We start from the raw sequence: 24525 nt of genomic DNA on the forward strand, positions 1-24525 counted from the left end.
CAGCAGTGTGGAGGCGGGTAGTGACTAGAGAGAGGCAGGGGCAAGGGACCTGTATTTAAACCTCTGTGATGCTCTGGACAGTGCCTGGGACACCCAGGAGCTTGATAAATAGTATCTAACGATAGGCAGCCTTGGCTTTGCTGATGAATTCAAATTTGACACCTGGAAGAATAAGCTGTCTCCCCGCTTTCTCAGTTTGCTCATCAGCAGAACAGAGACACCACAGCAGGCACTGCAAACACAAATGCCCATAGGGGCCAGGCAGGCCGTGTAAATGAGCGAAGGGATGTCTGGATGGGAAAAGTAGAACAGGGAATAGAGAGGACTGTGGTGAAATGGAAGTTCATGTCCACCCATCGGGATGTCCAAATTCAACTCCAGCCATTTGCCACATGGGAAGGAGGGCCCACTGTTGCCAGGACGCCTGATTTTTCAAGAGAGGCTTGAAATCTGAATGTGTATATAAGCTCTAACAACTTTTTTTTTTCACATCTGTATAATTGCTTTATAACGTTGTGTTAGTTTCTGCTGTATAACAAAGTGAACCAGCTATATGTATACATATATCCCCATATCCCCTCCCTCTTGAGCCTCCCTCCCACCCTCCCTATCCCACCCCTCTAGGTGGTCACAAAGCATCGAGTTGATCTCCCGTGCTATGCAGCAGCTTCCCACTAGCTATCTGTTTTACATTTGGTGGTGTGTATATGTCGATGCTACTCTCACTTCATCCCAGCTTCCCCTTCCCCCTACTGTGTCCTCAAGTCTGTGCTCTACATCTGCGTCTTTATTCCTGCCCTGCCACTAGGTTCATCAGTACCATTTTTTTAGATTCCATATATATGTGTTAGCATACGGCATTTGTTTTTCTCTTTCTGACTTACTTTACTCTGTATGACAGACTCTAGGTCCATCTACCTCACCACAAATAACTCAATTTCGTTCCTTTTATGGCTGAGTAATATTCCATTGTATATATGTGCCACATCTTCTTTATCCATTCATCTGTTGATGGACATTTAGGTTGCTTCCATGTCCTGGCTATTGTAAATAGTGCTGCAATGAATATTGGGGTGCATGTGTCTTTTTGAATTACGGTTTTCTCAGGGTATAAGCCCAATAGTGGGATTGCTGGGTCATATGGTAATTCTGTTATTAGTTTTTTAATGAACCTCCATAATGTTCTCCATAGTGGCTGTATCATTTTACATTCCCACCAACAGTGCAGGAGGGTTCCCTTTTCTCCACACCCTCTCCAGCATTTATGGTAAGCTCTAACAACTCTTGATATAACTAATTCAATTTTCAAAAAGCAGAGTACAACCAAACAAAACATACTCAGGGGCCATATTTGGTCCCTAGACTCTAGGTTTACAGCCTCTTTGGATAAAGCCTGCTTGGTGCCTCCCTCCCTGGCTGCTGACCCTACTTTGCTGAGTGTAGGGCATGAGGAGGAAGCAGCTGGTGGAGGTGAAGAATGGCTGTGAGGACAAAGTTGGGGTGAAGGTGGGATGTGAAACTTGGACCACACCATTACCAAGCTAGATGGGCAGATCTGGACCGTGTGGCTTCAAGGAGGAGAGTTTCAGGGCCTGGCAAGACTTGTGCATGGAGACAGGCAAGAGAGCAAATCCAGGGGAGGCAGCTGAGGGGAAAGGATGCAGTCTGTGGGTGGCAGTGGTGTGGGCAGCGGGGTGCAGAGGTCCGGGGACAGCAAGGGCAGCCCAGGGAGCAGGAGAAAGCAAGAGGGAGCTAGGTGGGCCCTGGGGCCGAGGCTGTTTGCCCTCTGCCCTGCTGAAGCCTGGTGGGTGTGTGTAGCCTCTCACCAACTATGCACGGAGGAAAAGTGTCATGTCCACACTGTAAGCTCGGTGCATTAGGCATCTATTCAGATAAGCATAAAACTTGGCCCAGCCCTCCCAATGTAGTAGGGAACAGAAGCCTGCCATACATGGAGAGAGGCAGAGTAGCATAGTGGGTAAGAAGAGTAAGTATAGGGCTCAAGCAACTTGGGTTTGACTCTGACCTTTGCCACTTATTAGCCATGTGGCCGGGGCACGTTACTTCTTTCTGAGCCTGATGTGCTCATTTGGGGATAATAAAAGTTCCTACCTTTTAGGGTTGTTGTGAGGATTAAATGAAAACGAATGCCATAATGTGTGTGAAGTGCTTAGTACAGTACCTGGCCCGCAGTAAGTGCTCAAATTGAACTCATCATTATTGTGAGACAAGCAGTAACCTCAGCTAACTTGTGGTTAAGCACAAAATCCATCGTCTCAGCAGAGAGCTGACACAGATACAGTACAAATTTACTCCTCCCCTGTTATAATTGCTTCCCTAAACATAGGGTCTCTGGCCTTAGCTCCTGTTTGCCAGGAAAGCGGAAGACATTGTACCCACCTGGATAAGGGTCATCTACTGAGCTTGGGTAAGTCTGTTTGGCCCCAGTATCACCTGGTTTACATAATGGCCCCAGTATCACCTGGTTTACATAATGGCCCCAGTATCACCTGGTTTACATAATGGCCCCAGTATCACCTGGTTTACATAATGGCCCCAGTATCACCTGGTTTACATAATGGTGTTTTCATTTATCTTGACAAATATTTGATGAGCAACCTACTATGTTCCAAGCACTAAGAGAGGGTTTTGGGGATGCTGAGTAGAATAAGACAAGGTTTGGGACTTCAGATGCTGAATCTAGCATGTAAGGGTAAGCTGCTATAAACATCCCCAAACAGAATGGCTAAAGAAGACAGGTTCTTATTTAATATAAGTCCTAGGGGGATCACACCAGGCTGGCAAGGTAACTCTATGAAGTCATTCTTGGGCCCAGGTATTTTATTTTATTTTATTTTTTACCATTTTTCATCTCTTAGTTTTTCAAAATGTGGGAAGCAGGAGGTGAGGAAATCCAAGGCAAGCAGTTTGTCATTAAGGGGCTTCCACTCACATCTCACTGGCTTGAACTTAGTCACATGGCCACATCTAGCTGCAAGGGATGCTGGGAAATGTAGTCTGGAGCTGATGACCATGTGTCAATACTTAGGTAAAGCTTGGGGGTGGAGGTTATTATAAAAAGGGAGAAGGGAGAATGAATACTGAGGGGCAGTTAGCAGTTTATGAGTCAGGGAGATAGAGAAGTAAATGAACTCTCACAACACATTTAGGTAAATGCTCCTCATCAGAGTACCAGCTGTAATCCTTGAGTAGAGAAATATGTTGTGGTCTTCATGGGAGCCTGGGCTTGGGAATCAGACTTCTGGGTTCAAATCCCAGCTATCTCTTTCACCTCTGACACCTGCCCCATAGGGTTGGTGTGAGGATTAAATGAGTTAGCTCACACGAAACTCTTAGAAGATGGTCTGAACCAGAGTCAGGGCTCAGGAAGTATAAACCATTCCCGCTGGGGAGTGAGGGTGGGTGTGTTTGAGAAAGTCAGTTGACTCAAGGGTATCTGGGGCATTGCTCATGGATTCACCACCTCTCTCAGGCTTATGTCTTCCCGTGGGCCTTGTCTCTCTGGATGCAACATTGGGTGTTGGACCCTCGGTCATTGAGAAATGGTAATGAAGATGAACAAAGCCATCTGAAGGGGCTGGTGTTTTGAGAAAATAGAATCAATTAGTGTTTGCCTGGACTGGACATAGGGGAGGATGTTTCAAGGTCACACTTAGCCTTCTATAGCTTGAGTAGGAGCCAGTGCCTTTAGTTCATGGTCCACAGGCCTCTTCTTGGGTGTGTCTCCAAGTAAAGAGCTCCAGGAATTATTTAAAAACTCTACTACTCAGCTAAATAAAAGGGATAGTGAGCAGTGAGGCCTCACTGGGGGCCGGGGAGGACTTTGCCCTTGGAGAAGGGCCTGGTGGCCTTTCTAGGGCCCCTTCAGCAAGAGGAGAAAAATGAAAAAGCTGCCGCCACTGGGTGCTGCACTGGCAGGAATTGGGGTGTCCGCTTACCGGGAGCTGGTGTCCTGTGATATACAGAGGGTATCACATTTTCCATCTTCTACAGGTGTTGTGTGGAAAAAAGAACCTTCCTCGCTTTAGAACAAGAGCCTTAACTTTCCTTGGCAACTCACACAGTGGATAGATTTTAGCAGAAAAACAAATAGACACTGGAAAATTGTTTTCAACCAGCTTTCTGCACTGTCTCATCTTTGGGTCTGAGGAGCTTTCATACCTTTTTCCCCCAGGTCTTAGAATTGGACCTCGCAGTATTCTGGAAAGGAGCATAAGATGCCATGTCACAGTGGACACCACTTTTGACTCTCTAAAAATATCTAATTGACTCCCAGGAAATGGGATGGACTTGGGAGAAGGGAGCACATATTGGAAGATTCATATGTGTTTAGGACCCTCTGTGCCTGTAGAGAGGCCAGCAAAGGTGGGCCAGTGGCGTGGGTGTAGCATCTGGAGGCCTGGGTCGGAGCTAGTTCATGGGCAAGTAGGCAGTGGTTGCGTTCCTGCCTACCTCTTGTAACCTTAGTTGACCTCCTGGATTTGACCTCTAGGTATCATGAAGAGCCTACACCTGGCTGGCCTGGGTCTTTAGTGGCCACGTCCTCGAGTTTTCACCCACATTTTCTCCAGCTCTGTGAACCTCATTTCTTCTCTATCACTGCTTCCCAGCTAGGCTTTCATTGTTCCTTACCACTGGGATGAATCACTTTATTCTTCTTCCCTTAAGAAAGGCTTATTAAGAGGGTGGGGGCAGTAGTGGGAGCTGATTAAACTTGGGTCTCCCATTCATTGAGGACTCAAACGAAACTTTGTTACCTCTGCATGAGATTATATTGTGTAGTTACCAAGATGTTCATCACAAGACATCCAATGTATAGTCTGTGGCTAGACCACACTGTTCATGGGGCACTCTCTGAATTAATATTTTAAAAAAAGATCCTGTAATTCTCTTGAGATCATAATTATTTTACATTGTATTTAAGTTTGTGTGTGTGTATATGTAAAAAGTGTGAATTTGTTAAGTGTGAGCATTTATAGTGTGCCATAAGTGTAGTAATCCTGCTTTGCATTTCTTCCATTTTTTAATAACCTGGGCACCTTTTGAGAGGCCCTATATTGGAGCCTGCTAGATCAGTGGTGAGCAATCCATTTTACACAAGAGGGCAATTCAGGAAAAGTAAACAAACATATTTACAAGTTTTTTTTCCCCCCAATCAAAATGAAGAGAGCTTTATTGAGTCTCATGACGCAGGAGTGGGTGGGGCGTCAAGGAATATTTATGCATATAATTTACTGAGAAGAATAGTATCAAGGAATTTTTTTTTTTTTAAGTATTAAGGAATTTTATTCTTTTAATTTACTGAGAAAATGGGCAGTGCTTTTTAGTCATTGAAAACTTACATCCAGGCGTTTGGAGAGAGTTTTCTAACTTTTCGTTCTGGAATTAGACCTCTGGATGCCTGTGTGAACTTCATCACTGCATGGACTAACCCTGTAACCCATGGGTCGGTGTTTTCTGTATGTCAGTACTTCTCTTGCCCAGTATAGTGCCCGGCACATAATAAGGGCTTAGTAAACGCTTGTTAGAAAGCAATATGATATAATGGTTAAGAAGGGAGATTCTAGCCAGACTGCCTAGTTCTGTCACTTACTAGCTGTGTGACTTTGGGCAAGTTTCTTAACCTCTCTGGGCCTCAGTCTCAGTCTGCAAAGTGGGGGTTACACAATCTTTACCTCACAGATGGAGATTGAATAAGTTAATGTATGTGAGCGCTCAGAGCCCTGCCTAGCATATGTAAACCCTGCATATGTGTTAGCTGTTACTGTAAATATTGTTATTGAAGTGAATGGAAACCAAGTTTGTCTGTGGTATTACAGCCTTATAGAGAATCTCTTTCCATCTCTGGCTTCAACTTTGATATCGTTGATCAGTTTTTCTTTCCAGTCTCTATCTGTAAAAATGGATTTGATTTCCATATAAAATAATGATGCCTTTCCCCCTCATTCCAAACATTTTTTTTTAAGAGAAGAAAAGCAAAAACGAAAATCCCAAATGTTTTTGAAGGAAACCTGGGTCCGTCTGTAATGGATAGTGCATTGGATTAACTACCCGGCTGGAGGCTGCACATCTAGATTTTTGTGAAACTGCTCTTTTCCAAACAAAGTGCCAGTTTCTGTTCCCACTTTCATCTCTTCTCACAGAAGCCTCTTCTGCCACATTCAGCTAAGCAGTATTTGCGTGGACAGGAGAGTCCTCGGGAATGACACATGCCAGATAAAACCTGGCCCCAAGAGCCCTGTCCACCTGATTATTTTCCTCTTAATCACTTTTATTTTTGTTCAATGTCTTATTTTTTAAAAAAATATTTATTTATTTGTTTTGGCTGCACCGGATCTTAGTTGCAGTGTGCGGGATCTTCGTTGCAGCATGCAGGACCTTTTAGTTGCGGTGTGTGAACTCTTAGTTGAGGCATGTGGGGTCTAGTTCCCCGACCAGGGATCGAACCTGGGCCCCCTGCATTGGGAGTGTGAAGCCTTACCCACTGGACCACCGGGGAAGTCCCTCAATGTCTTATTTGTTAAAGTTTTAAAACTTGAAGTATAGCATACATACAGAAAAGTACACACTTATTCAGCTCAAGAAATTCTGACTAGTTAAATGTACTTGTGTCATCAATGTCCAGATAAAGAAACAAGAGGACGGAAGCCCACCTGTGCCCCTTTCAGTTACCACCACACCTCCTATCCCTGCCCCCCACCACCAAGGGTGACCATTCTGATTGCAGCCCCCCATGGAGTGGAATCTTTTAGTATGTCCACTTTAGTGTCTGGATTTCCCCCATCAACATTGAGAGATTGATCCATAGTGTTGGCTGTAGTTATAGGTGTTGTAGGTTGTACATTCTGGGTGCTGTGTAGTATTCCATCATGTGAGTCTACTATGATTTCTTTGCCTGTTTCTATTCTTGATGGGCACGTGGCAGTTGCCGGTTTGGGACTTCACTGAGTTGTGCCGTGAGGAACACGCTGGCACATTTGGAGATCTGAAGTGTGCATACCTGCCAGTGGGGCGGCTAGGTCCCAGGGTAAGCTGTGTTCAGTAGATGCTGCCAAGAGCTCGTCCGGAGTCGGGGTGTCCATCATCTGCTTGAGTTTGATGAAGACAATTGTTCCGTGTTCAGATTTGATTTGAGTTTTAAAGCAGAATAACATTACACTAATTCTGTTGATTTTTATCATTCCTATTGCTCTGCTCTCATGTGCTATGAGCCATATGGTAACCAGGCAAATTCACTCGAGTTGCCGTAACTGCTTCTTTTCAGGGAGGTTCTTGAAAGACTTAGAACTGCTACCTGAAATGGAAGGTTTAGGAGTCCACCCCTCCCCAGAGTGTCTCCTTTTTTTCAAGAACAGAAAATGCTATTACCACACCCCCTGCAAAAGAAGTACACCCCCTCCCCCAACCTTATACCTTTTATTGAATGAAATTTAGAGCTTAGGGAACTTTTGAGTGAAAATCAGATGTCACTGAGATCACTGATTTTCCAAAATCTGGTCACTGGATCATTCCTCTCATAACTTCAATTACAGCTGCTCCTCTTTGGAATGTGACAAAGCCCGGCAGGTGGAGAGTCAAAAGTCCCTCTGTCTAGTCCTGACTTTGGGTTGTAAACAATCTCAGTGCAAAAGGTGCTTCAGGAAGGCGGAGAGACAGAGGCCTTCCTCTCCAGCCCCAGCAACTTTCTAAAGCGGGACCTCTGAGTCTTTTTTTTTTTAAAATAAATTTATTTATTTATTTTTGGCTGCACTGGGTCTTCGTTGCTACGCGCGGGCTTTCTCTAGTTGCCGCGAGCAAGGGCTACTCTTCATTGCGGTGCTTGAGCTTCTCACTGCGGTGGCTTCTCTTGTTGCGGAGCACAGGCTCTAGGCACAAGGGCTTCAGTAGTTGCAGCACGCAGGCTCAGTAGTTGTGGCTCGCGGGCTCTAGAGCGCAGGCTCAGTAGTTGTGGCGCACGGGCTTAGTTGCTCCGCGGCATGTGGGATCTTCCCAGACCAGGACTCGAACCCATGTACCCTGCATTGGCAGGCGGATTCTTAACCACTGCGCCACCAGGGAAGCCCAGGACCTCTGAGTCTTAGAGGGAGTTTAATTGAAACTGTTAGTTTTGGCTTACCCTCCCTTCCTTGACCCCCCAAACAACAAGCTAGAAGCAACATCCTATGGAATAACAGCAAAAATAGCACTTCACACACTGCTCCCTCATAAACTCCTCTCACAAAAGCACTCTTGAATCCTACCCCACTGAGCAGTTATTATTTTACTTTACAGATGGGAAAATTAAGACCTATAGAGTTGACACAGTAAGACCCTGGAAGAACTAGGGGTTGGAGGTCAGACCAATGCTTGGGATTTGTACTTCTAAGAGCAGAGGGGTCCTTTTCTAAGGGGACTTTTAAGGATGATGTGACCATATTGGGAGCTCATCATCATGTCCTTTTGATGGATGACTTTCACATCCAGACTTGGGCATTTTGTCTGGTTAGAAAATGATCTTTGGTAAGGACATATACAGGAGGATTTTATAGCTGTTTTGTTTGTTAGTGGCCAAGAATTAAAACTCAGTGAATACTCATCAGTAGGAAAATGGTCTGATAGCAATGGTAACTTCATGCCATGGGTCATTACAGAACCATTAAAGGGATTTTAGCAATGTATGGCAGAATAAACAAGAGGGAGAAGAGTGTATACCTCTCCCCAGACCCCTATTTATGTATGTTTGTGTGTGTGTGTAAAATTACATGGGTATGGGGAAAAATGTGGAAGGACACAGACTAAAATGTTAACATGGGCCACCTGGGGAAAGCAGGGGTGGGATGCTAATGTGGGAAAATAGAGTAGAGGAAAATAGCATAAGTGATAAAATGCATTTGAATAAATTATATATATACATATATGCATAAAGAAACTCATAACAAGTGTATACCTAAATAAAAAATTCAAATAAACAAACGAGTGGTTCCAATAAGAACAAGGCTGTGAACCGTATATGGGTCAGTTAGCTTGGCAAGGATGAGAGCTTAGTCTTGTGAGCGAAGGCTTTACCCTCCAGGTCAGTTATGTTGCAAGTGAAGGACACGGGCAGAAGGGGATCAGGGAAAATGTGTGGGTGGCTGAGCACAGACACACTGCTGCATCTGGCAAACCGATAATCATAGGTACCATCTTTGAAGAGTTGGCATTTTCATAATTTCTCAAAGTTACTTATTTTTTTTTTATAATTAAGAAAAATTTTTTTTAAATTTATTTATCTTTGGCTGCGTTGGGTCTTCATTGCTGCATGCGGGCTTTCTCTAGTTGTGGCGAGCAGGAGCTACTCTTCGTTGCGGTGCGTGGGCTTCTCATTGCGGTGGCTTCTCTTGCTGTGGAGCACAGGCTCTAGGCGCACGGGCTTCAGTAGTTGTGGCTCGCGGGCTCTAGAGGGCAGGTTCAGTAGTTGTGGCGCATGGGCTTAGTTGCTCCACGTAATGTGGGATCTTCCCGGACCAGGGCTCGAACCCGTGTCCCCTGCATTGGCAGGCGGATTCTTAACCGCTGAGCCACCAGGGAAGCCCTCAAAGTTAGTTATTTTTATCCCCATTTTATGGATGAGGAAAACTGAGAGCAAACACTCAAGGCCACATAGTGAGTGAGTGGTGCTGAGATTCAAGCCCAGGTCTGTCAGATTCCAGAACTCCTGCTTTTTAGGCCTCATCATGCTCGGAGTTCACATCCTGCCGCTCTTGGTGGGGTGAACAGGGCCAGCTTGCTTTGATCCAAACTGAGGTTTCTGCAGGGCTCTCTCTCACAGGTATGGGTCCTAAAGGACAGGTTTTGCTATTGAAACCAGCCAAGCCATCATCTGGTGAATGTTCCTGTGTGTACTCACCGGCCTGGTTTTGGATGGTAAAGCTTCTTACCTGTGTGGGGGCAAAGCAGTCTGTTTGGGCCTCTGGTCCCAGGGGAGCAGGGCTACATGGAAAAGTAGGGCATCTGGACACCTACCTCAGGACAGGTGAAAGGCAGTCTGGCTTGTTAAAAAGGAGGACAGTGTTACCAAGTCTGACATCTGGCCCCCGAACCATATCAGCAGCCTCTTTGGGAGTAAATGGCTGGGCTTTCATGGGGCTCTGTCTCCCACCTCTTCTCACCACTCGCCCCCCAGCCCCACTAAACACAAAAGAACTAACAGTAGTGGCTTGTTTGGTGGCCTGGTAATGGGGCTTTCATCCAAATCACTGAGTGCCTGTGCTGTCACCAAGGGTCCCCCAAAGTGAGCACATAAGATAAAAATCTCAGTTCTGCATATCAGTGTCACCTGGGATGACCTTTCTCTTTTCTTTGCCCTGGTTTCCTCATTCATAAAATGGGGATTGGATTTTTCTCCTGCTTAAGAATAAAAGAATATATTTATGAGGTATCATTTTTTTTAACACAAGAGACCTGTTATAGATTTAGCAAGATAAAGCCAGTTCTGCGTGTTAGGTTTTGGCTGAAAACAACAGTGCTGCTGACACCAGTAGCAATCGCCATTTTTATTTAATAAGCCTGGACGTTTCCAGGGCTGCAGGACCACTGTTTTCTACCTGGTGCTGTGTCTTAGCAATGGCATCGATGACTTCCAGGAGCAGTCCCGTTGCGTAAAGGTTAACTCGACCGCAGAGGGTGAGCTGGCTGCAGGGATGGCCTTCCCTGGGCCCTCCTGCCTTTCTGGATGGCAGCTGGCTGCCATTTCCCTGCTGGGGCTGCAGCAGCTGGAGCTGGAGCCTCTGCCTGCTGCCTTCCGTCACTGCCCGGGAGAAGGATCTTCTGCGGATCCCAGAGCAGAGGACAGAAGGAGGACAAAGTGTGCAGCAGGCTGTTGTCTTCACTTGAGGCTTTGGGGAAAGGCCTGCCCACGCCTGAGCTTTTGCTCTCTGCCCACAGGTTGTAGACTGAGCCTCCTGGCCATGGACAAACTGCCTGGTCTTTCAGAGCCTCAGTTTCTCTATCTTTTCAGTGGAGCAAAATCTTTTTGGACAAACCTGTGTAGCTGTCATGATTGTGAACAGTCATCTTGTTATTAGTTCCTTGAAGACTGGGACTCCAGTACCTGGTGCAGTGCCTGGCACACAGTAGGGACCCAAAGAAATGCTTTTCATTGACATGGAACCCCTAGAGCTTCATGGCTAGACAGTGTGGAAAGTAATCACTTAGGAAATATTTTTCTTTCTTCCTTTGCATCCTTCTGTGCATGATAAGTATGGGGTTGGTAAACCTTTCCCTCTAGCCTTATTTTTCTTTGCCTTTATTTTACTTAGAAAGTGATTTCTTTCTGCCCAGTTAAGTAAAGCTGACAGGACCTTATCACGCATCCCTGTCCTGTTTGCATTTCTGAGAGCTGGTGAAATCTGTACTCTGCTTAAATGCAGGGAGAGATTGACCAGATGGGAGGAGAGCTTCTCTGTGTCCTGAGAGCTGCTCCTAACTCTTCTCTGCTTCCCTTAGGGCTGTAGAGTCTTCTCAGGTCCCCAGACAGCGTAGTTTACCTGGGTCTAGATTAAGACAAGGGCTAGAGCTCCCACTGGGCTCCCAGGCATTGGATAGGAGGATGTCCTTTAGAGAAAAGGAAAAAAAATCCACCCAGATGGAATGATAAAAGGAATGACATCACAGTAGGCATGGCAACCACAGGGTAATCATAATCTCCCCACGAGGTGGTCAGAACCCCAAGGGAAGACCTGGTTTCATTGTGCTCCGTTTCCCTTTGGGGCGGGCAGGAGCAGGGAGGCATGGAGGAGGGGTTGCTTACCCCATGGCTAGAACAGGCCAGAGGTTTTGCTTTTCACTCCGGATCTGCCTCCCTGCTCTGATGGTCTCTCCAGGGTGGTGGGGTGCCACCTCGAAGCATTTTCATTGTCACTTTACTACCCACGGTTACCCTGGGAGTTTGGCGGGAGAGGGGGAGCAAAAAGAGAGGGAAGCACATCATTGGAGAGGGAAGTAGAGATGAAATCATCATCAGGAAGTTCTGCGGAACCCCAGAGCTCTGTCCTCAGGTTCTGCTCCCCAGAGACTCTGAGCTCCTCTGATAAACTCACGGTCCGTCTCCTGTCCCACACTCGGCTTCTTGGGGCCTTGACTTTTGCAGCCGACGGTGTTGAGCTGGGTGTCAACCGCATAAGTTGTGCTAATTTCAAAGTCACTTGTGTCCAAAGCCCAAAGAGATTCAGAGAACCTGCCTGAGGCACCGTGTGGACAGAGAGCTGCTATATATATGTGGTGAATGCTGATGCTCTGGACAGCTTGGAATGCTGTCTCACGAGGTTGTCTTGAACATAGTGCAGGGGTTTTAGGTGTTGAATAAGGGGCAGGAGCTGGGAGGTTGCTATTCTGGGGCTTCTGGGTACCCTGGACCCGGAAATTATTTCTCTTTTCTGTCTCTGTGGAGTTACTATGCCCAGGCCATGCCTGCTTGCTGTCTCTCTGTAGGTCCGATCAGAGCTGCTTGTTTGGCATTTTGGGGTCTTAGAAGCGAGGCAGCCTGGCCAAGGCATGAGTAGCTATCATGAGGCTCCTGCTCCATCTCTACTCATCAGCAGGGTCCTTCACCCCCAACCTATGGACATTTGAAGACATTTAAGTGTCTTTTGAGAAGCATGCTCTTTGGCTTCTTTAATTAGAATATCTGGAGTTTTGGCTTCTTTAGTCAGAATATCTGGGCAAGCTGGAGAAATTGCTTACCCAGCTCCTCTTGCCTGTGGGTAACTTTGTAAAGTGAGTTTATTGTCTAAAATTTGTTTTTATTGAGATAAAATTCCCGTAACATAAAGTTCACCATTTTAACAATGTACAATTAATTGGGTTTTTTTTTCAGTATTTTATTTTAAAAGTTATTTATTTATTTCAATGGAAAGGATTAAAAAAGAATAAAAAAAAGAAAAGAAAAGAATAAAAACAGAACCATGCCATTCTTCCACCTGAAAACAACATAAAAGAATTCCTTATGACATTTATATCCAGTCAATGTTCAAATATTGATTTTTAGTATTTTTAAAGTGTACAATTGAGTGGTTTTAGTATATTCACAATGTTGTACAAACATCACCACTATCTAATTCCAGAACATTTCATCACCCCAGAAAGAAATCTTTTACCCAATAAGCAGTCATTCTCATTCTCCCCTCCCCCAGGCCCTGGCAACTACAAATCTGCTTTCTGTATCTGTGGATTTCCCTGTTTTGAATATGTCATACAAATGGAATCAGACAATACATGTGGCCTTTTGTGTCTGAGGTCTTTAACTTATCATGTTTTCAGTGTTTAACCATATTGTACCGTATATCAGTACTTTGTTCCTTTTTACGGTAGAATAATATTCTGTTGTGTGGATGTTTTATTTATCCATTCATCAGTTGATGGACATTTTGTCTATTTCTACTTCTTGGCTATTATGAGTAATGCTAATATGAGCATTCAAGTACAAGTCTTCGTGTAGACATATGTTTTCAGTTCTCTTGGGTATATGCCTAGGAGTGGAATTGCTGGGTTGTATGATAACTCTATACTTAATTTTTTGAGGAACTGCCAAACTGTTTTTAGAGTGGCTCCACCATTTTACATTCCTACCAGTGGTGTATGAGGGTCCAATTTCTCCACATCCTTGCTGACACTTGCAATTATCTGTGTGACTATAGCCATCCTAGTGGATATGAAGTGACATCTCATTGTGGTTTTGATTTGCATTTCTCTAATGATTAATGGTGCTGGGTATCTTTTCATGTGCTTATTGACCATTTGTGTATTTTCTTTGGAGTAATGTCCATTCAAATTCTTTGCCCATGTTGTAATTGAGTTGTTTCTCTTCTTGTTGTTAAGAAGTGAGTTTATTTTAATACATTATTGTTCCTTCCTCTACTCCAGCATGGTGTGACCAGCTTGTGGAGATGGAGGCGTTTAGCGGGCCACTTAAAATCAGGCTGAGGTCTCTGCTTCTTAGACCAGTCCTCAGTGTTCTTGGGGGAGTGGGGGTCTCCTCTTCCTTGCCTACCCTTAAAACACTTTTGTTCCCCAGAGTTTCTGTTCTTGATTCAATTCTTGTTTTGCTCTCAGTTTCTCTCCAGTTGACCACCTCCACACCCATGACATCCATGACCATATGTATGCTGATTACTCTCAAATGCGTATATCCGACCCGCACTTCTCTCTGGGGCTCCATATTTACATATGCAGGTGAAACCTCAGCATGTTCAAAACTTACTACAGTCCTCTGCCAAACCTTCTCCTGGATTCCCCATCTGAATGACCAGCAGCGTCATTTACCAAGTCAGCCGAGCTGGAAGTCACCTTGGACTCCTTCTCTCTCTCAGGCACATCCGCCCTCTTCCTGTCAAGGACTGTCCATTTGCTCTCTTTAATAGCCGTCTCTAATTTGTCCTCAGTTCTTCACTCCCACTCTGACTGTTCAGATTTTTGTCATTCCAATTAGACTCCCTAGTTTTGAGTTACTGCCATCCATCCATCCTCTGCCAGAATGATCCAATTATATCCATCCCATCTTAAAACCCAGTGCTTCCTTGTTGCCCTCAAAGTAAACTTCTTATTCCTTTGTCCAGCATACAGGCCCTCCTGGATCTGACCTCTACCTATCTTTCCAACCTCATATTCTTCTGCCCATTCTCCTTTCAACCCTTACTTTGGCCATAAGGAATTCCTTTGCGTTTCTTGAGTGGGTTGTATTCTCTCAAACCTCCATGCCTTGAATGCTATGCTATTGGCATGAGTTTTATATATATGGTCAAGGGTAGATTTTCAGGGCTGGATTATGGATTCTATATGACTCAAATTAAATACTACTATGAATAGAGAACATGGTGACTGTGGGTCAGATGTGGATTTTGATTCAATAATTTATTTATGTGAGAGAATTTCTATACTGAATAGGAATTAAACTGCATTCTGTTGTATTTATGAACCACCTATATTGAAAAGGTGATGAACTGTTTTGGGAAAATTCTGACTTTGCCCCATCCATAACCTGTTGTGACTTTAGTTATTTTCTGAACCAAAACCACCATGATACATGATGTGACAAGCATATGTGTATTTGGGGAGCTAATGGGACAAAATATTTGAAATCAGATATGGATCCCAAGGTTGCCATAGCTACTGGCTACTATAAGCACATACTTGTCTGGAGCCCTACACCTCTTAACCTCTGGGATGTCTTACAACATTTTCTGAGGATGTTAGTCCTTAGATAGAGAAGCTGTGAGAAACTGAAGGAGTGAGTCCTGATTCTTTCCAAATAAATAAAACAAGTTAATTTAGATTATGATCTAGTGCTTTCTCTCCCTGAAATTGTTACGTAGAAAAATTTCACACCTTCTGAAAAGTTGCAAGAATGGTACAATGAACATCTCTATACTCTTTGCTTAGATTCACCATTTACTAGCATTTGGCCACAGTAGTTTCCTCTCTCTCCTCCCATCTTATGCACATGTGTGCCCTGCACCCCCCAACATCCCCCATCCCCCAAATGGTCTTTACAGTTCTCTTTGTATTTTGGTTATAATATCAAATGGTCTGGAGAAGACAGATGACGCATGATGGGGCAGAGAAAGGAGTTTCTGGATTCTCCTGTGGAAGGTGATTTCTTCTCTTAACAGTTTCCAAATGGAGGGAGAAGCCATAGGACTAGATCAGTGGCCCCTTCCGAGAACTTGTTAAGCCTGTCCTCATCTGAGGCTGCAAATGTGAGCAACTATATTTTCAGGAAGGGTGAGGTTTAGTTCATAACACACCTTGCTCTTCTCTGGGTATGTTTTGGAGCCCCCAGCAAAGCCGTGTGCCAAAACTGTAGCCTTGAGCTCTCAGCTCAGTGCTGCCGCTGCCTGGAGCACACTGAGATGATCCTGAGCAAGTTCCTTTCTCTCTCCGAGCCTCAGTTTCCCCATCTGTAAAACGAGAGCTTGGGTCAACTGCTCTTTAAGTCTCCTCCCTGTGATTATGTCCTATGACCCTGTGATGGTGAGAAAATCTCCGTCCTTCGGGAAATTGTCAGAAGATGCTTAATGTACGTGTGAGGTGAACCCCAGAAATGCATGTTGGCTGGGCTTCGGCCAGCACCATGTCTGGTTTATAATGAGGAGTGTTTTTTCCCCTTGTATGAGCTACCAGTGCTCTGTCTGCTGGGGCAGGAGGTGTGCTTGGTGGGGACAGAGAAAGCAGCGTGAACTCTGACCCCTTTGTTGGAGCCTCCCCACCTCCCCTTCCCTTGAGGTTGCCTGTTTGTTTAATTTGTTGCTCGCCTTGTTTCCCATGCCCTTTTATAGCTACTTTTGTTCAAGGATATTGCCACCTCCTTTTTCTGTCCCTGGCCTACCTCCAGTTTAAATATCTAAGGAGGATGACAGCAACCTGATGATGTTGATGGAATGGGTGACTTAAATGGTGGACCTGAGCAAGGCTGCACTCTCATATGTGGGGTGAGAGTTACTCAAAGTCCAGGTAGTGTAGTGGGTGGGTAGTGTGTTGATACAGATTGTTAGAGGGTTCCCCAGAGTTCTCACCCACAGAGCATGGGTCCTGGAGTGGCCAGACTTCTTTTATGGGTTTAATTTCCATGAGTAGGTTTTGAGAAAGTTCTGGTAACAGAGGAACGAACTTAGATGTGCTGGGATTGAGGGAAGGAACTGGTGAGAGCAGGGTGATTGGGGGTTCATTTATTCATTCAATAAATGTTTATTAAAGACCTTCTACATTATGGGCAAGGTCCCTTTACCCAGAACATCCTAAATCTGGGTAGCCATCATTATGTGCCAGACGCTGTGCTATGTGGTATAGAAGAGGTAGAAATAATATTAGTAATTGTCATACCCCCTCTCCCAACAGTCACGTGCCAGGCATGTTGCTAAGTGGGTTACATCGATTCCATTTAATCCTCCCAACTCTGATGGAAGGTGCTGTCCTCATCCTTCAGGAGAGGAAAGGGAGGCTTAGAGCAGGCACTCATTCAAAGTCAGGCAATGAGTAAGAGGCAAATTTGGGATTTGAGGTCAAGTCTGATTTCAAATCCCATCTTCTTAACCTCTGTGCCTCTCCTTCCTCAAAGCTGTTTTATGGACTGATGCCAGTTTGTGATGAAGTTTTCACTGCTCTAAAATATAAGGATAATATAACTAGATTTTTAATAAGGCTTACTTTATTTAATTCAGTGGTTCTCAACTGAGATGATCTGGCCCCCAGGGGCTGTTTGGCAATGCCTGGAGACATTTTTTGGTTGTTACGAAAAAACTCGAGAGTGCTACTGGCATATACTGAGTAGTTGCCAGGGATGCTGCAGAACATCCTACAGTGCACAGGATCGCTCCCCACTCCCTTCCCCCATCCCCATAGCAAAGCCTTATCTGGCCTAAAGTGTCCGTCAATCGTGCTAAGATTGAGGAACTCTGATTTTATTTGAAGGTTATCCCTAATCTTAAAACTATATTATTCTGACTTGTGGGACATGTATTTTGTCCTTTCTTTTAAGAAACAGTGTAGTAGATGGCAGTTAGTAGATGGCAATTGGGTTTTAGAATGTCCTTATTGGGCGAAATAAACAAGTTGGCAAGACTGTGGTGATCTCTCTAATTTTTTTTTTTTTTTTTTCTGTTGTTGTGAAAAGTTTCCTGAACTTTGAAATCCAAACATCAAAGAATTACTCCATCTAGGTATTATTTAAAAAACACTGTTTGTTAAGGATTAAAGAAGGAAACAGTCTCACATTGCAGTTAAGGCAGGCAATGCCTAAGGTGCCCTTGGGGCTCCTGGATTTGATTTAATAACTAACATTCACTGACCGCTTAGTGCCTAGTACTGTGCCAGGCCCTATGGGAGGTCAAAGGAATTTTGCCTTGACGGGCTTGTGATCTCTGTAGGATAAAAAGTGAACATGCGTAAAACAAGTAGGGAACAAGGAAATAACTGGGCAGATGATGGCTAAGTCACTGGTTGGTGCTAACATGGCAAACCAAGGGGTTTCTACCGGAAGGAATTTTAGATTCCTGGTTTGGGTCTGCCATCAGATAGTTTACGTGACCTTAGGCAAAGCACTTCATTTCTCTGCCTCTTTCTTCCTGGTTTCCTGTCTTGGACGAGGGCCCCTCAAGCCCATGTGATAAAGCCGTCTCTGACACCTCCTTTCCCTCCTACCGCCAAGGGGACACCCAGTCCTGCTGATTCTATTTTGGAGACGCCTCCAGGGCCTGCTCAGTCTCTTCCTATTCCAGTGCATTCTCCACCCAGCAGCCAGAATAAACTTGCTAAAACATAAATCTGGTCACGTCACCTGCCTCTGCTTAAAACCCTTGGTGGTTTCCTCATTACCCACAGGACAAAGTCCAAGCTCCTTGGCAAGACTTTCTTGGCTCCCCAGCCCACCCCTCCAGTCTCGTTTCTCATGCTGTGCCCTTCACCACAGCTCACCCCGTGATCTGGATGCAGCATCACTCTTCTCTGAGCACAGATGGCAGGCCCACCTCCTCGGAATTTCCTTTCCTCTTGGCAAAATCATACGTATCTTTTAAGGTCTGTCTCAGTCATCTCCTCTGGAAGCTGCCGCGGATCCTGGAGACTGAGTGCGTGTCCCGTCTCTCTCCCCCACCGGACTGTGAAGCTGTTGAAGGCGGGGCCCGCATTTGTCTTGCTCTGTCTTGTGAACGTCATACCCTGCGTGGTACATGGTAGGTGCTCAACCGTTGCTGAGTAGAAAGCAAATGGAGAAAGGAGGAAAAATTTAGAGTGGAGATAACAGTGTTTACTGTTTGTTACCATCCAAAGTTACTCGTGGCATGAACGGGAGGTAATATTTTTTGAAGAACTGAAAAATGAGAGGCTATACAAATGCAAAACAAGGTATTCATCATTGTTTTCAAAAGGAGACATTGTTAACTTTGGAACCATGTATGAAAAACCTTAGAATTTCCTCCATCACATCATCATTCATGTGTGTGCACATGTGTTTATGCCTAAACACACACACACACACACACACACACACACACACACACACACACACACACAGAGCAGGTCTAAGAGTAAAGGTTGTCGGGTGCTGGCAGTGGGTGTATCAATTAGAAAAATTCAGATAGCCAGAGCTTTGCACAATTCAGCGAAAATATGCCTTGTTGGTGCAGGAACAAACGCGGCATGAATTGTGACTCGGTGGCCTGGACCTGCTCAGGGCCTCTAGTGACAATAGGTCCTCTTCTTTCCCAGAACTGGGGCTGAGTGTAGAGAGGACAGTGGCAGGAGGGGGCGGGGCTTGGCTTCCTTTTTCTTTTGTGTCCCCTTTCTTTCCCCTCTTTCTGATTCCTCTGTTTTCTGAATATTATCTGCCCTAGTCACCCACACTGAACATGGTGCATCAAAGAAAGGAGAAGCAAAGAAATGGAAATAGAGGTCTGGACATGGGTAGCACTTTGCAAATACTATTGTACTCACCTTTATTATCAATATCTGCATAGGTACCTTATCCCCAGCACCAGCCCCCACACTGTAATTCCATCCCGAGCAGGTATGTTCTTTGTATACTTTGGCACTCTCTGCAGGTGCCTCACACCGTAGTAGGTGTACACGGGTGTTTGCTGAATGAATGAGTGAACTCACAGAGTAAAGACAAAGTTTACGCCCTGTGCCAATTCCCTGGTGTGTCGTGTCTCTCTCTTGTTTTTGGTATTTTCTGAAAGGAGGGATTCTTCTTCCTTTTACCCAGATGGAGGACAAGTCAATTGTCTTTGACACTCTCTGTGGGCACCCCTGCTCCTGCCCCACAGGTTTGATATTTCTCTGGACACCACCTGAGGACTCAGAGGCATTGAGTCTTGGGCCTGGATCCCTCCTCTTCTCAGACTCCTGAAGGTTGCCCTGTCCCAGAGCTGGGGGGAGCGGAGCCCTACAGGGTGCAGGGAGGGAGCCTAAAGAATGAATTTGTTAAACTTTATTACAAAGGCTGGTCCTATTGTTTACAGGCCATTAAAAACCAATATTGTCTTCCCAGGCTGGGCAGACAGCAGCTAGCTGCTTTGATGCATGTCTTAGAGCGATAAGGAAAGTTTATCCCTTGTTTTGACTTCAGAATTTCTTCTTGGTTTATTATTTGAGGCACTAGTCAACTTTCTCTCCCAACGTCCCTGGTCTCAGACAAGTTTTTCGAGTTGTTGGCAGGGGAGGTTCAGATTAGGATCCCATAACTTTGGAACTGGAAGAGACCCGAGATAAATGACTGTCCTTAACCTACCCCCTCCCTCTCCCACCTCTACCCCTATTTTTCCCCCAGAGCAGAGCAGTTCCTGGACATACCAGCTTCTCAAGGAATTTGCACCTATTGAGCTCTGAGCAGGGCGACTTTTACCATGACCTTCAGTGAATCCTCCCGCCTCCATGATCATGTCTACTCTGCTGAGAAGGCTTCCTAGAGCCCTCTCCACACTCCACATTGCCAGCCCCTTACCTAGCATTCCCAGAGTACTGTGCACTTAGATGGAGGGGTTGTCTTTACTCTGCCCTCTTCTGTGATAGGCTTATCTAGGCTTCCCCTGAGTGGGCTGGGCAGAGCCCTTGAGGGCCCTTACCCACCTCCCAGACAATCGATCTCCCCCAGGGATCCTTCTTGAGGGGTGTGACTTTCCATCTGGATAGATATGGGCATCAGGATGTAGGCTGCACCCACCTTGCAGTGGTCAGGTTTTTGTCCTGTGATTCTGTGGAATGTTCTATGTCCTGGACCTGAAAAGAAGCCCTCATACTGAAGCCTGGATACTGAAACTCACTTTTCAGCTGATTGATTGAAGAGTTCCAGTGTGCTCTGTTAGAGATGAGCCAGCTTGCCAGATCTTGGGCACTCATATGCTTTTTGGACAAATGAATGGATGGATATAGGAATAAGGAATGTCAGCCAGTACCAGGTCACTCCTTATGGGGCTGTGTAGTCAACTCATTAAGTATTTACTGAGAGTATGCTGCGGAAGAGTTGGTGCTGGGGGTCAAAAGATGTGTAAGACCTTGTTCTTGACATTCAAGCATTTATATCTAGAGGGAAGTGAGACTCTTATGAGACAAGGCAGGTAAGCACACATGGAAATAGAAATACAGCGACTTGTTGAAGGAGTATAAAGGGTGGTGGGTTTATTCTGAATGAAGGGATAGGGAGAGCTTGGGGAAGGATATGGTTTTTAAGGATTTCAGTGAACAAGAGAAGAGAAAGGAAAGCAGATGCAGACTGGTAAACAGCAAGGGCAAAAGTTTTGATACATGACAGTGCCCTCAGCTTGCCACAGACCAGGTCTGGCAGCGCCACCCAAAGCCACTTCTGTCTTCAGCCAGGGTGGCTCCAAATCCATCTCAGACAACACCAAATAATCCCAGGAATTTTTTCCAGGCGTCTGACCCTGGGGCAAGGCTTGGGGCAGACATTCCTTTCCTCCAGACTACTAGGGCCCCACGTTGCTGGATTTTGCTCTTTGGAGGGTGCATAGGACAAACTCAGGGATACCCTGGAGTTGGTAAAGGGGGTGGATAAGCTTCCAGCACTAGATCCCTCAGTCTCCATAAATTTCTTGCCCCTGCCCCGCCCCCAGCTGTTCTCGTTGCCAGGACTGGCGTCACCCTCTTCTGAGGCTTTGCTTATGCTGTTCCCTCTCTAGGAAGGCCTTCCTCTCATTTCTGTTTGTCCAACTTCATCCACCCTTCCCCAAAGGCCCAGCCTCCTTCTGGAAGGAAATGCACCTTTTTTTTTTTAACATCTTTATTGGAGTATAATTGCTTTACAATGGTGTGTTAGTTTCTGCCTTGTAACAAAGTGAATCAGCTACACATATACATATATCCCCATATCTCCTCCCTCTTGCTTTTCCCTCCCACCCTCCCTATCCCACTTCTCTAGGTAGTCACAAAGCATGGAGCTGATCTCCTGTGCTATGTGGCTGCTTCCCACTAGCTATCTATTTTACATATGGTAGTATATATAAGTCCATGCCACTCTTTCACTTCATCCCAGCTTACCTTTCCCCCTCCCCATGTCCTCAAGTCTATTCTATACGTCTGCGTCTTTACTCCTGTCTTGCCCCTAGGTTCTTCAGAATCATTTTTTTTTTCTTAGATTCCATATATATGTGTTAGCATACGGTATTTATTTTTCTCTTTCTGACTTACGTCACTCTGTATGACAGACTCTAGGTCCATCTACCTCACTACAAATAACTCAATTTAGTTCCTTTTTATGGCTGAGTAATATTCCATTGTATATATGTGCCACATCTTCTTTATCCAGTCATGTGTCGATGGACACTTAGTTTGCTTCCATGTCCTGACTATTGTAAATAGAGCTGCAATGAACATTGGGGTGCATGTGTCTTTTTGAATTATGGGCTTCTCAGGGTATATGCCCAGTACTGGGATTGCTGGGTGTTATGGTAGTTCTATTTTTAGTTTTTTAAGGAACCTCCATACTGTTCTCCATAGTGGCTGTATCAATTTACATTCCCAAGGAAATGCACCTTTATTTTTCTGAGCTCCCAAAGCAGATCTCCTGCCGAGGGCAGGGTTGGAGATTGGCCCCTCCCTGTCTGTTGGGACATGCCACAGGATGGCCGTCCCAGAGACGGAAGGAAAGAATGGAGCTTCCTACTGTCCCAGTTTTATTACAAACAAGTATCCAGGGTCAACATGTTTTTAACACATTAAAAAAAATTGTTGCAAACCCCCCTGATTTTTCATGTTCTCAAGGTAACTGCTTAGTTACCTTCCAGAGAGTGGGAGGAAGCCAAGAAAGAGAATTCTTAATCTTGAGGAGCAGGATTGAGTGCAGAAATGTCTTGGAAACGGAAGATTCCCTTGGCTCCTTTTTCCAGCAGCACTGCAGCCATATATAACTGTGGGTGAGCGCTCCCTCTCCGGGTTGCTTATCTCTGCCTCACATTCACAGCCTTACCAGCCTGGAGTCTCCCTGGATTTTGGCCAAGCCAGTTGGGAATGCATAATAGCTGAGATATGGGATGGGGCGAGCCCACCACGTCCTTGCATGCCGCCGTGAAGTTCTCCCTTCTCCCCTTTCCCCGCTTCCATCCTTTCTCTGGCATTGGGAACTTGTCTTTGTGATCCCACCTCTCTAATTTTTGAAAGAAGGGAGATTCAGATTCCATGTTTGCAGGTGGCTGTGCTAGTAATTAGGACACCCCTTGGAGACTGGGAGGGAGGTTTGGGTGAGCAGATTTAGGCCAAATGGCATTTAGCTAGTTGCCATTTTGAAATCTCAGTTAAAGGGCCTTGTGAGCTTAAACCTTCTCTATCAAACCCCACCCAGCTCACTTGCTTTTTATGACCAGTATTTTGGTTTTGCTTTAGTGTCTTTCTGTTTTGCTTTTTGACCTGGCAGAAATAGGGACGAGAAAAGGAAAGGCCACTGGAAAGAAGAACCTGTCTAGCCTGATGGGAGCAAGGGCTGCTGGGAAATTTGGGGAGGTCTGGTTGGGGGTCTGGAGCCTGCATTGACGGTGTGGGAGAGGCACATGGTGGGGGAACCTGCTGTGAGTGCTCTTGCTGTGGGAGCAGCTCTGTTTTGGGTGTATACTGGGCACAATGGCTGATAGAGCTACAGTACAGTTGTGGAAGCTAAAGCTTCCTTGTTGAAGATGTCTTGGGCACTGTTAGAAAGGGTAGTTTCCATTGCCCAGACAAAAACTGAGTCACTAGCTAGAGTTACCAGGGGTCTCCTGGTGTGTTCTTTTCTTCCAGTGCCTTTAATGCAACACCATGGGATTCTGGACAATGGCTCAGTTCTCTTTAGGTGAATGGGACAGTACTGACACACGCACGGGATTGTAATAAAGTCAAATGACTTTGTTGTTTTACGTTTTTAAATTAAGCGTTGTGTGTGTGTGTGTTTGTGTGTGTGTGTGTGTGTGTGTGTGTGAGGGGTGGGGGGAGGGAGGGAGAGAGAATGTGAAGAATTTACCCCATAGCTACAGGCATGGGGGTGGGGTGAGCTGATGGGTTGATTGGCTATGGGACAAGGTGCTGGGGATGTTTGTTTCTAGGATAGCTAGTTTGATCTTTGTGAACCTTATCATTTTTTTTGTCTGTTTGATTTCATGTTAATATTCCTCCCTGTATTAGTCTGCTTGGGCTGTTGTAATAAAGTACCACAAACTGAGAGACTTAAACAACAGAAATTTATGGCTTCATGGTTCTGGAGGCCAGAAGTCCAAGATCAAGGTGTCAGTGGGGTGGAATCCTGAGAGCTGTGAGGGAGAGCTGTTCAGGCCTCTCTTAGCTTCTGGAGGTTTGCTGGCAGTCTTTGGTGCTCCTTGTCTTGTAGAAGCATCACCCCGATCTCTGCCTTCATCTTCACATAGTGTTCTCCTTGTGTGCATGTCTCTGTGTGCAAATTTCCCCCTTTGATAAGGACAACAGTCGTATTGGATTAGGGCCCACTCTAATTACCTCGTTTTAACTCATTAGGTCTGCAATGACCCTATTTCCAAATAAGATCATATTCTGAGATAC

The 24525-nt window shown here is 45.3% G+C and overlaps 1 protein-coding gene across 10 annotated transcripts in view; it reads left to right on the forward strand.

Moving 5' to 3' along the window:
• DPF3 (double PHD fingers 3) overlaps positions 1-24525 on the forward strand; it is a 277931-nt gene that overhangs the window by 56656 nt on the left and 196750 nt on the right. For 6 of the 10 annotated variants that reach the window (XR_014242372.1, XR_014242373.1, XR_014242374.1 and 3 more), the window contains exon 1: positions 13709-23806. The exons of the other annotated variants lie outside the window; for them this stretch is intronic. Coding sequence is in view for 3 of the 6 variants with exons in the window: in XM_082384348.1 (XP_082240474.1) it covers positions 23652-23806 (155 nt within the window). In the remaining 3 variants the exon portion in view is untranslated. Of the gene's footprint in view, positions 1-13708; positions 23807-24525 lie in introns of those variants that run through there. 10 annotated transcript variants of the gene reach the window in all.

Source organism: Balaenoptera borealis (assembly GCF_965194805.1).
Source record: "Balaenoptera borealis genome assembly, chromosome: 3".
Classification (NCBI taxonomy): domain Eukaryota; kingdom Metazoa; phylum Chordata; class Mammalia; order Artiodactyla; family Balaenopteridae; genus Balaenoptera; species Balaenoptera borealis.